Below are 13,128 nucleotides of genomic sequence, written 5' to 3' on the forward strand. Positions count from 1 at the left end.
CTGGGTAAAAATTTGCCTATGGATGGTGGCAGCCACCCCTGCGATGGTGTCATGTGCGCTCTTATTGTAAGCTCCGTGTTCCTCCGGTGTAGGACACCAGACAGCCAACAAATTAGATTCACCCATGAGACTGACGCCCAGAGCGCAAGTGCACTGGCAGCCGGCATGGTGACAGGGACAGACTCCTCAGCAGTGCTCTCTGCCCTGCTCCAGGTGGCGTATTTTCTCCCTTCAGGCCCACAGCTGCTCCTTAATTCAAATCACATAGTTTGGAAGCTCAAGTTGACACAGGCCAATACGAATGTGTCTCCTTCTAAATTCCAAATGTGTATGTGTGTTCCAGACGTGTATGTATTGACCCATTAGATGGAGCGCAATCCAGTGCCGGGGATGACAGAGGTGGTGGGTGACTGTCACTACCTTGTATCTACTATGCTGGGGTAATTCTGAAGCTACGACACCAACAGCCACGTCAGTGTTACAGAAAACTCTAGACCAGGGGTTGGCAAACTATGGTCAGTCCCTACTTTAGAGTTTCCCCCACTAAATGCAAACTTTGTATTGTGGCAAAATAGGAATAATATAAAATTTACCAACTTGCCAATTTAAAATTGTATAGTTCAGGGCTGGGGATTTAGCTCAGTGGTTCCATCACCTGCTTGCAAGCGTAAGGTCCTGAGTTCGATCTCCGGTACCAAAAAAAAGTTAAATTATACAGTTCAGGGTGTTGTGTGTATTTACAGTGTTGGGTAACCAACCCCACTATCTACTTCCGAAACTCTTGCGTCACCTGAAGCAGCATCAAGAAATGCCCACCCACCTCTCCCCCAGCCAAAGGCAGCCTCTGTTTTATTTTCCATCTCCATGACTCGCCTATTCTAGATAGGTCGTGTTAGTGTCATCACACCATGTTTGCCCTCTTTCTGTGTGACTTATTTTGCTCATTTCATCGTGCTAAGACACTAGTAGTGTTTTCAAGTTCATCCACATGTCAGAATGTCATTCCTTCCAAGGCTGAAGGTTACCCCACTGCATAGACAGACACACGTATTTATTCCTTCATCCATCAGTGGGCTGTGGGCTGGTTTCCACCTTTGGCTATTGTGTTAATGCTGCAGTGAACACAGGTGCACAAGTATCTGCTAGAGTTCTATTTGAAATTGTTCTGTTTGTACCTGGGAGTGTGTAAATAGTTTTACATGTCTGTTTGCCAGATGTTGCATTCGCTTTACAAGAGTACAATAGTTGTGGCAGAAACCGGAAGTTTCTCCAAGCTGAAAGATCCCCTCTGGTCCTTTGTAGGCAAAGGAAGCTGAGCTCTGCTAGAACAATACACACTCTCTTTGATGGGTCCATTGGAGACGCCCTTCTCTTGGTTGCTGTATTTCACCCAGCCTAATTTTTACCTGGCACTCAGGACCCACCAGGCAATCACCCCGACACACTCCAGCTGCAGCAAGCTGCTTAGGCCCTGCACATGCATGTGCTTGTCCAGTACTCATGAGATCCTGCCCCTCAGGTCTCTTAAAACCTAGAGCAAGTATCATCTACACTAGGGAAGCTACATGTATAATAGTTTCCTTGGGCTGCCTGGGAAGTCATCGCAAAGTTGGAGGCTTAAAACAGCAGAATTTTATCCTCTCACGATCCAGGAAGACAGAAATATAAAATGATGGTGCAGGGCCCTACTTCCTCTGAAATCTCTCAGGCAGACTCTAATCCTTGACTCTCCTGGCTTCTGGTGGTTGCTGGCAATCCTTAGGGTTCCTTGGAGGTTGGAGACATCAACCTCTGCTTTGGTGGTCGCATCCATACCTGTTTCTCCTTTTCTCTTACTCTTTATTGGGTTTTGGGTTCACTCATTTCATCTAAAATGATCTCATCTCCAGATTGATCACTGAATTATACCTGCAGAGACCCTATTTCCAAATAAGGTCATACTCACAGGTGGAGGTTACCATTCAATTTATTACAATGTATAACGAATGACACCTACGGCAAACTTTGTAGATTTGTTTATACATCTAATAAAAGTGACATTTTGGGAGTAGACACAGATTTTGAGAAAGTATAAAAAATATCTTAGGAAAATAAGGGAAATATCACTGCTTTTTCTTCAGCGACATTCGAAAGTGTATTTATCCACATATGGAATAAAGCAGTCTTGAAAAGATCTCAAAAACTAGTCATAGTTTTTGTCATATAGTCATATAGGCAAAATTTAATGTCACTGGTCATATAGGCAAAAATTAATATTGCTAATTTCATAATTGAAAATTATTTTGAAAATGTATTTTAGGCATTATTTTAGACTGATTTTTAAAGAGTACCTTTAAAAAAATATTGACAAATGCAAAATACTTCAATTAGGATAGTTCTGTGTTTAATAAATAAGCAAGCAGGTACTACAATAAATACCTTTAAATCATTTTCATTGAAGATTACAATGTATGGAACACATAAATGTTTGCATTTTATTAGTGCATAGAGATTTCTTGGGATGGCTTTGATTCTCAAGTGCTACAAGTGACTGCCCTTGATAAAAAGCCATATACAAAAATTTAGTCTGATTTTTTTTGTGATACATGTATGAAAATAAGTCTAAATAATATCAGGAAAAATAAAAAAATAATTAATACAGTTTGACTGCAAAATTTTCCATTGTGCTACTATGGTTTAAATGTGGAACGTCCCCCAATGGCCCAGGTGGTAAAGCTTGGTGCTCAGCTTGGCTTCTGGAGGGGTGGAAACCTTAAGAGGCCGGGCCTAGCAGGAGGTCATCAGGTCTTTGGGGGCATCTCTCAGAAGAGATTGTATGGCACCAGTCTCTTCCTCTCTGTCCTTTTGAGTCCTGGCCATGAGATGAAGAGTTTGCTTCAACATGCAGTCCCTGCTGTGATGTGTTGCTTCTCCACAGGCCCAAAAGCCAAATGACCATGGACTGAAACCTCTGAAACTATAAGCTAAAGTAAACCTTTCCTCTTTTTCAGATTATTACCTCAGGTCATTTGTTACCGTGATGGAAAGCTGATGGACACACATGCTAACTCTGCTTAGAGGAATGGTGTGGTAGGGTTTTTGTTTACTGGCAGTGCAGGTGCATTCACAATTCTTTGTGTATCCTTGTCTTTCCTATTAAAATGTACCTCAGGATAAAATTAAAAGGAAAAAAATCACACCTTACGAGCAGTGAAAATCTTGTAGTTCCCACATCTATTAACAAAGGCGTTTGTGCTGAAAGTAAAAGGAAGAAAGGTGCTTAACTATCTCTCTTTGTTCTAACTCACTACCAACTCAACAAAGAACATCAGAAGTGACATTATTTGGGGGATAATCTTTAATCTGTTGTGAGTTATTTAAGAAATAATTCAATTTTGTATTAGGGATGTTATATTTTTATTATGACAAATTATTTGTGCACACCTCATGGATGCCTGGGATAATGTTAAGGTCAATATCAATATACAAGATTATTTCCCTGTTGGAAAATTAGGGGCACCTCTAGCTGGGGCACGATGGGGCATAGCAGTGGAAATGGGAGCAAGAGCTGCATTTTCTGGAGAGATCAGAGAGGACGATGATGCAGAGAGGGTCTTTTATGTGAAAGGTGGTGGTACAGGCATCTGAGGCCATCTAGAGCTGTGAAGGTAGGAATCAGGGCACCTAGCACAAGGCAAAGCCTCCTGCACCTGCCTGGTCATCTGAGGGGAGCTTTCTGGAGCAATCCATCGAGAAATGGAGAACATGCTAGAATTAGAATATGAAACCTTCTTGGAAGAAAAGGAGTCTCTCTGGCACACAGCAGTGTGGGGATTAGGACGCAAGGAAGGACATCATCAGACAGGGAGGGCCTTTTACCGGTTACCTCCCTGCCCCCTCCCAATCAGTAGTACCTGACTTTCTCCTCCAATCTTGTGATACAAAATCACCCTCCAAATGGGGACAAAGGAAGGAAATGAAGAAGTGTGGGCAAGAAACAGGGTTTTATCATCAACTTACAACTTCCACCCTGAAGTTCTTGTTCACCTTCCTCTCCTCCATTCATTTTCACAAGGGCTCAATTCTGAAGGCCACAGTACAGCTCTGGAGAGACCTGTGGTGATGTGTATTTGTCTCCCATCAAAATACAGCATCTCCAGATCCGCCGCAGAGCATCACTATGCAATTTGACACCATGCAAAAAGAAAATAAATGACTTTTTGAAGTAGGATAAATGTGAAATGTAATTACTCATAATAATAAGCTGTATAAGTCATAAAGCATAAATCATGACCCCACTGATTCCAGAATAGTGTAAAGCAAACTGTATTCATGGACCCAATCTGGTCTGATGCCTTTCCCTGTAAATAAAGTTTTAGGGCGACATAGCCACACTCAGTCATTCATACATTGCCTGTGGCTGCTTTTTCTTTACAGAGACAGAGCTGAGTAGTTACAACAGAGATTCTATGGTCTATCTACAAAGCCAAAAGTATTTGCTATGAAGAAACAGAAAAAAGTTGGCTGAGAATGTGACCACAAGTCAAATTAACATTCTCTTGGGTATTAGATTATGAGTAGTTGTAATAGTTTAGATCTACGATGTCCACCAAACGTCTCCTGTGTTCCGAGGTGAGGCTTTGTAAAGGTCATGGGAGTCCTGTACTCATTGATGGGTTCATCACTGAATGTCCTGGTAGGAAGTGGAGCCTCGCCAGAAGAGGCTGGTCATTAAATGACCTGGAGGAGCGCATTCCTGATTGTACTTTCTCCTTTCTCTCTGTTTTCCATGTGTTGAGAAGCTGTCCTCCACCATGTCCTTCTAGCATGCTATTTCTGCCTTGAAGCCAACTAACCATGGACTGAACTCACTAAAACCATGCTCCAAAATAAGCCTCCGCTGCCTTACATTGGAGGTGATCAGATTTTTTTTTTTGACAGGTAAGTAACTAATACAATAGATTGGTCTTAAAATCTGTTATTTACTGCTACCTTTATTGCTTTATATGTAAGTCATGAATTTTTTAAAGCAATATGTCTTGATGAAAATAAATAGAAATAGACAAACCAACAAAAATTCAAAAAATTTTACTGACCCGATTAGAAAGTTAACTTGAACACCAAAAGGAATGACAAGCTAAGAGGTGGCATTTTACTATGATACTGGATTGGATTTGTGCTCCTCCCATGTCCCACATTAACAGCTGCTTTTGACCCAGCTACTTCTGGGTCAAAGTGAAGAGCGAAGTGGTAAACCTGACAGAATGAATGACTTTAAGTTCTCACTGCTGCCCTCTTTCACAGTCATCTATGGGATGGCTTCACTATTGAGTTCACAGCATAAGTAGTTCCTCTGTGTTCCGAAACACTGATTCACTTCCATCTGTCCCTACGATGTTGGTAGATAGTGACTAATGGATGTTTCCCACATTTGTGATGTTTTCAAAAGCAAATAATTGAGCCGGGTGTGGTGGTGCACGCCTGTGATCCCAGCACTCGGGAGGCTGAGGCAGGAGGATCGCTGTGAGTTCGAGACCAGCCTGGGCTACATAGTGAGCTCCAGGTCAGTCTCAGTTACATAGGGAGACTCTGTCTCAAAAAACAAAAAAAGAAAAAGAAAGAAAGAAAGAAAGAAAGAAAGAAAGAAAGAAAGAAAAGCAAATAATTAGCAACACAAGAAAGAAGTCATCAAATATGAAAACTTTCTGTACACAAGATTTAAATTTCTCATTATTGATTTCATGACTATAAAATAATATCACAGTTGTTTTCCATATTTGAATTATAACAGTGAAGATCTCCCCCATGTTTTGTGGTACTGAGGATTAAACCCAGGGCCTTTGCACTGAGCCACACACCCAGCCCTTTTTATTTTTATGTTTTAACTTTTGAGAGAAGTTCTTACCAAGTTCCTAAGTTCCTGAGGCTGAAATTGAATTTATAATCCTCCTATCTCAGCCTCCCAGAGTGCTGGGATTATAGGCACACACCACCATGCCCACTGTTCCACTCATAGTTTGACTATGGGGTTAAAAAAAAAGCTCAGTATCTTGTGTCATCTTTAAATTGACACTGAATGGGCTTTGAGACTTTTGGGATACCTGAGTCATGTTCAACATTTTACTCGGCCATTTTAAAGAAATTCTGGGCTGAAACAAAATGCATTTAGGGTTGAGAAAGAGTGGATTCATCTCGTTTCAGGACGGTTAGGTATGCATTTTACCTGCATTTTTTGGTGTGTCATTTTGCCCACGTGATACATGTAGGAAGGGAGAGAGATTTGCTCACCCTCTGTAGTTCTCTAGCTATATAACATCCCCGAATTTCATTTTCCCATCTCTGATGCACTGTGGGTCATCCCACAGCACTGTGGTAGTCAAGGCACCATATCACTGATGAGTTTCAATCTATATGAGAGGGTTTTATTTTTGTTTTTGCAGTACCAGGGACAAAGCCTAGGGTCTTGTGCACGCTCGGTGAATGCTCTACTGAGCTATGTCCCCACCCCTAGAGTTTTTTAAAGGCTGTGAAATAGACCCAAGAATATACAGTCTTGCATCACATAAGGACATTTCAATCAGTGACAGACTGTAGACGCTGGTCCCAGTGGTCACATAAGATTCTATCACCTAGGGACATTGTGGCCACCTTAATTGTCTAACAACATGCTATGATGTTCAGTCAGTGATGAAAACGCCTAATGACACGTATCTCAGAACGCTGTCCCCATTGCTAAATGGTGCACGACTATATTTTATGGTAGCACATAACAAAAGTCTCTCTCTTTTCCTTGGCCCCGGGAGAACTCTTCTTCAAATGTGTCTTTCTATCCGACCTTGTGTCTCTTGGGCCACCAGATCCTTCTCCCTACGAGGAGTCCTGTTTTCTGCCCTCTTCCTCAAGTTCTCTTCATTTCTGTTAAACCTCTACTTCCTCCCATGTCTCCCAAGGGGCCCTTTCTTGTTACTCCTTGTGATCAGTAGTTCCTTTCCATCCTTCTGCTTGTTCTACTCCTAGCTGCCCATCTCTGTCCCTCAGTGATTAGATCTGGAAAGAACCCCCAGATGCCTGTACGTAACAAGAGAAGTGGAGGCGGGAACATCATTCCTGGTCTGCTCAGGTGATCAAATTGGCCCATGTCACTAAGGGTTTTTTCCCTGTCAAGAATGTTCAAGAGGGCCGGGCATGGTGGCACACACCTGTAATCCCAGCACTTGGGGAGGCTGAGGCAGGAGGATCGCTGTGACTTTGAGACCAGCCTGAGCTACATAGTGAGTTCCAGGTCAGTCTCAACTACATAGTGAGACCCTGTCTCAAAAAACCTGACATATGTTACACTAAGAGCTGATGCGAGTTGGGCATAGTAGTGAATTCCACCCCTGCGATCCCAGGGAGGTTGAGGCAGGATTGCAAGTTCAAGCCCAGTCTGGGCAACTTAGCAAGTTAGCAAGACTCTGTCTCAAATTAAAAAAAAAGGCTGAAGGTGTAGTGCAATGGAAGACCCTGGGTTCGATCCTGAGTACCAGGGATGGGTGTGGGTGGGAGTGGGCGATGTCTGATGTCTTCCACTTCCTCTACCTGTTTGATCATGAAAGGCACCCCCTGTCTTTTCCGAGCTTGGTGTGTCTTCAACCTCAGAGTGGGAGCTGGAGGGGGCCTCTACAGGTAGCAGCATCACTTGCGTTTGTACCTTGGCTATCTCTGTGTTCAGGTCCTTCTGATCCTTGTGAAATTGACTTCTCACCTGCTGAACCACCTGCATGAGTCTGTGGTTCTCCCAATTTCCCTCTGTCTCCTTTCTCGCCCTTACCACACCCTTTGGAGAACATTCTTTGGAGTTCCAAATTCATATTACATTTTCAAAAATTGAGATATAATCCCCATATCATAAAACCCACCTTTTAAAAGTATTCATTTCTGTGGTGTTTAGTATATTCAGAAAGTTGTTCAACCATCTCTGCTATCTAATCCCTGAAAACTTTCATCACTCCCCAAAGAAATAACCTTACCCATTAGCTTTCGTGACCAACTGGTCCCTCCCGTAGGCCCCCTGGGACCTGCTAATCTGCCTGCGGTCTCCATAGATTTTCCGGTTCTGGACATTTAATATAAATGAAATCATAAAATGTGTGTCCTTTTGTAAATGAACTCTCTCACTATGACATTTTCAATGTTCGTCCATGTTGCAGCATAGATCAGTGCCTCGTCAGTTTTTGTGCCGGATAATGTTCCATTATATGAATATGCCATATTTTATTTATTCATTCATGCGCTGATGGACATGTGAGTTGTTTCCACTCTTCAGCTACATGAGCAATGCTGCTACGAACATTTTTATACAAGTTTTTGTGTGAACATACGTTCTTAATTTTCTTGGGTGTGTAATGAGGAGTGGAATTTTGAGGAACTGCCAAGCTGTTTTTGTGTGTGCTTTATCGTATGTTCCAACCAGCAAGGTATGAGGGTTCCAATTTCTACACATCCTCATTTTTTTCATGGTCTGTCTTTCTGATTACAGCCTTCTTAGTGGGTGTGAAGTGGTATCTCATTGTGGTTTTATCTGCATTTCTTTGTGATGGATGCTTTTGAGCACATTTTCATGTGCTTATCAGCCATTCGTGTATCTCCCTTAAAAAATGTCACTCAAGACATTTGCTTGTTTCAAAATCATATTATTTATCTTTTATTGAGTTGGGAAAGTTCTTTATGCATTCTGGATACTAGATCCTTAAGACATAGCCTTGCAAATGTATCTTGTCCTATTCTGTGGATTATCTGCACCTTGCTAAGAATTCTCTGAAGGACAGCTGGTTTTGGTTTTGGTGAAGTACAGTTTATCTATTTTTTCATTGGTTCCTTAAGCTTTTGGTCATCGCATGGGAACCAGCAGTAGGCCTCTGTCTGATAGGCACTGTATCCTTTGCAACATGCCCTGGTGCCGTCATTGTCCTCCACTTTCTAGAGATCACCAGTTATGCCCTCAGAAAAGCATCCTAAGAGGAACCTGACAGTCCCTGGTTTCTGTGTAACGGAAATCAAGCATACCTCAAGGTTACATGGACTACAACTCCCTGGAACGTTTAACACTATTGAGGGGTTAACAATTTTGTCCTTGGGCCGGGGATTTAGCTCAGTGGTTCTGCCACCTGTCTTGTAAGTGCAAGGTCCCGAGTTTGATCCCTGGTACCGAAAAAAATAAACAAATTTTGTCCTTTGTGTGAAGGTGGTTAAAATGCAGGACCTGTAGGGTTTGGGGACACATGCATTTGTTTTAGTCACTTCCCTCTCCTCTGAGACCCAATCCCTGATACACACAACTTAGAGGATTACTTCGGTGCACAGTTTGCAGAGGTTCCAGTCCACAGTATTGGCTGGCTCCAAAGCAGGGGGCACAGCAGAGGGGCCTGGCTAAAGATAGCTTCTAATCGCACAAGGTCTGAGAACCAGGGAATAGTCAAGGCAGGTGTGGGGCAGGGAGATAAACCCTTCCAGGCCACAGCCACAGTGACTGCCACTTCTCACCTCAGCCCCAACTCCTAATGGCAAGTTAGCTATGTCTCCATAATCCCCCAGCTTTCCAAAGCCCCATGTTTGAGCTCGAATGGCTTTGGGGGGATGACATCCACATATAGACCCAAACCGTAATGACACCATAGCCTTGTGGGTTAGTCAGGGTTTTCCAGAGGGACAGAGTCAAGAGCCCTCTAAGATGGCCTCTGAGTCCTGCCCTCCTGCCCCTACTCTTCTCATTTGCCCCTCTCCACGGAGATGGGTTCGAGAACCCCACCGTGGATGCCAAAACCTATGGATGCTCAAGTCCCTTACTTAAAATGATGCTGTATTTGCATCTAGCCTACACCTGCCTGTCTACTTTACATTTAAATCGTCTCTAAATTATGTATAATACCTAATACAATGTGAATGCCGTGTGAGTAGTTGTGATATGTATGGTTTAGGAAAGAATGACATGAGAAATGTCTGTTTATATTTAGTGAAGACGTAGAGTTTAGTTTTCAAATATTTTTGATTCACAGTTGGTTGGATCCTTGTAAATGAAGCCCACAGATGGGACCGGATGGATATCAGTGGACAGGACCGTGAATGAATATCACAGGACCAAGGTAAACGCGTCTTACAGACATAAATAAGGTTTCGAGTCACTAGACTTTGAGTTAAGTCAAGAGAAAGGTGATGCTAAGTGGGCTTGGCCTAGTCAGGTGAGCTCTTAATCAGGACTGGATCTTTCCTGTGTATAGTTTTGAATTTGAGGATTTGCCAAGAAGACCATTTGTCGAGGGCTTGAAAGCAGCCACCAGGAGCTGACAGTCATCTCAGGCTAACAGGTGGCAAGAAAATGGGAATTCAGTTGCATGGCCTCAGGGAAGTCAATTCTACCAACAACCTGAGGGAGGATCTTGGAAATGGATCTTTCCCTACTTGAGCCTCCAAATGAGGATGCACCTAGATAACAAGGTGCATTCAGCCTTGTGATACCCTGAGCAGGAGCCCCATTATTACTAGGTTTGTGGTAATGTGTTCTGCAGCAATAGGTAACTCACTCATTCCTTTATGTTGGGAAGCTATGTTAATGATTGACAAAGAGAATTTGTACAAATTAGTGTCTGACCACTCAGGAATGGCTTACATCAAACGCCCCAGCAGATGCCTTTTCTTTGTTACTATTAAACTGGACACATCTGATGATACCCCAGCTAAGGGGCTGGGCTGTGGAGAGCTAGGGGATAATGTTTTATCTTCCCCCAGACAGTTGCCCACATGTGGTCAGCCCCAGAGAGGCCAGTGTACCTTGTCCTGGCCCCGGGACAACCATGGTCAGTGGAAACCACAAAAGCATCTCTGGCTTGTATGAATTCTGGGTTCCTTCAGTGGAGTAGAAGTCTGTTCCAGGAAAGAGCGTCCAAGTCAAAGAGATCCATGGTATCAGGAGGGATTCATCAAAATATGAATGTAATATCCTGAAATTGTTTCCCTTTATAGTATAAGTTACAGTTATTTTTTAAAACCTCATTTCTCTGTAAAAAAATGAGCAAGCAGATCCATTTTGCTAGATAGTTCCATCTGTCCTGTTGCCAGTGTGGACGTAATGCATAATTATTAGGTGTAGCATGTAGATCATGTTCTGTCTGTATATTGTTAAACTAGTTTTACAAAGTGACATTTAAAAAAAGACAGTCAAAGCCGATGACCTTTTACTAACCTTACTTAATAAAAGTCTGGAATTATTTTAATGTTATGGATTTATACAGAACAATTTTCTTTTCTTTAGTTTTTTTTTTCTTTTGGTTTGATAGGATCAAAGATAGTTAGATAGTTGTGTACATTCCCAGCTTGAAGACAAAAGACAAACAAAAAAAAGGCAGAGAAGTACCTTTTCTGTTGTTATTGCATTGCTAATGAAAATGAGAGTCAGACAGAATTTTTTTTTCCAGTTTAAAAAATGTCCAGTCATTTGTGCAAATGGTTTAAAAGCCTTGAGATTTTAGGAATATGTACTTGCAATTATTCTCGTTCAATAATTAATTACTAATATGTTTTAATCACTGAGCACATTGTTTTGATCATTAAGAATTTACCATATAAAGATTATTTCAAGGTCAAATTTCAAATGTTAATCATTTTAACCTAATGCATGTAAATCTCTCCTGAATTCAGTTTAAAAATAAGAAGTAAATCATTAATTTGTACTGGCATACTTACTGGAAATTGTCTTTTATTATTCTCTGCTGTGGTTCAAGGTCATTTCTTTAATCTAACCTCAGAGCTAGATAGTCATCAGAAGAAAAATCATTTCTCTCCCTCTCCTTCTTTCCTTAAAAATACAACTCTCATAGGAAAGCTCTTCTAACTTTCCTTTTCTCTTAATTGTTCTTATTTCGTCTTTAATTATTTCTGCTTCTATGATGGTGGTTTTTTTTTTTCCTCTTAGTTTCAAGAGCAGATTATATCACTGGGCTCAAGATACTTAGAATACTGAGAAATCACACAGCGTTATTTTCTGGTTCATGACTTTAGCTTGATATTTGAAAACTTTGCAGGGTATCTTCTTTCAGAAAAAAAAAAAAAGGGCATCCTGACAACTGCAGCTTCTCTGCTAGCTGTGTTCTGATCAGGGTTGTGTGGGACATGGATTATAAACATAGGACCAGAGTGGCCCTCCATGGGGCTTGAGTCCTGGTACCCTGACTATAGGTTCTGTGCAGAAAATTTACATCCATCCTGTGTTCTTGCATCCTCATATGGAAAATGGGGACAGGGATAACCCCCTGCTAAGCCTTCTAGTAAGGGTAGCAGGGTGCTGTGTAAGGCATCAGCTTCACCCATACTGGAGAAAAAAAAAAATGCAGTTTCTGTATTATGGCTGCAGTTGATTTTTCTGTAAGCCCATTCCACAAGTCATTGGGTAGTATTGGCTTTTAGTCCCACCCAGTTTAATTCTTAGTCTCATTCAATTTAAGCTAAAAAGCTCAGTTTGATTAAAATAGCTCCTTTAAGGGCTGGGGATTTAGCTCAATGGCACCACACCTGCCTGGCAAGGGCAAAGTCTTGAGTTCCATCCCTAGTACTGGAACAACAACAAAGCTCTTTTAGGCAATACAGATAAATATGCCCCAGTACCCTCTCCTTGTGTCTATCCCTAAATGGCTCAGGGTGTGCAAAGGGGCTTATTTACAGATCTTTCTCCCCATGCAGGTTCTCCTTGAACACTAGCCCCCCTCTTCCCCACAGGGATATGTCCTATGGTCCCAGACATTCACTTGAAGCCATGGCTAGAATCCAAACCTACAGATACTATGCTTTTTCCCTTACATAAATGCCTGTGATAAAGTGTGATTTATACATGAGGCTTAGTAAGTGATTAACAGTACTAATTAACAAAAAATAACAATTGTAGCAACATGCTGTCATACAAATAAAGTGAATGTGCATGTGGTCCCTTTACCTCTCTCAAGATATCTTTTTATTCTGTATTTATTTTTTTTTCTTTTAATCCTGATTTTTTTTCATCTTTAATTGAGTTTATTGGTACATTTTAGGGATACAGTACAGTTACATTCATTGTTGGGATCTTGTACCTCTACATGACAAGTCTTGATTCTCATTTTTTCCCCTTACCCCTGCCCTCCCTTC

General features: G+C 41.7%; 1 protein-coding gene across 1 annotated transcript in view; it reads left to right on the top strand.

Moving 5' to 3' along the window:
- Setd4 (SET domain containing 4) overlaps window positions 1-13,128 on the top strand; it is a 49,796-nt gene that overhangs the window by 31,449 nt on the left and 5,219 nt on the right. The window contains exons 13-14 of the mRNA XM_010611289.1: window positions 4,782-4,920; window positions 10,014-10,100. Coding sequence (XP_010609591.1) covers window positions 4,782-4,834 — 53 coding nt within the window. The 3' untranslated portion in view covers window positions 4,835-4,920; window positions 10,014-10,100. The remainder of the gene's footprint in view (window positions 1-4,781; window positions 4,921-10,013; window positions 10,101-13,128) is intronic.

The sequence above is a fragment of the Fukomys damarensis genome, unplaced genomic scaffold (genome assembly GCF_012274545.1).
Source record: "Fukomys damarensis isolate Sample0158 unplaced genomic scaffold, DMR_v1.0_HiC HiC_scaffold_24, whole genome shotgun sequence".
NCBI lineage: Eukaryota > Metazoa > Chordata > Mammalia > Rodentia > Bathyergidae > Fukomys > Fukomys damarensis.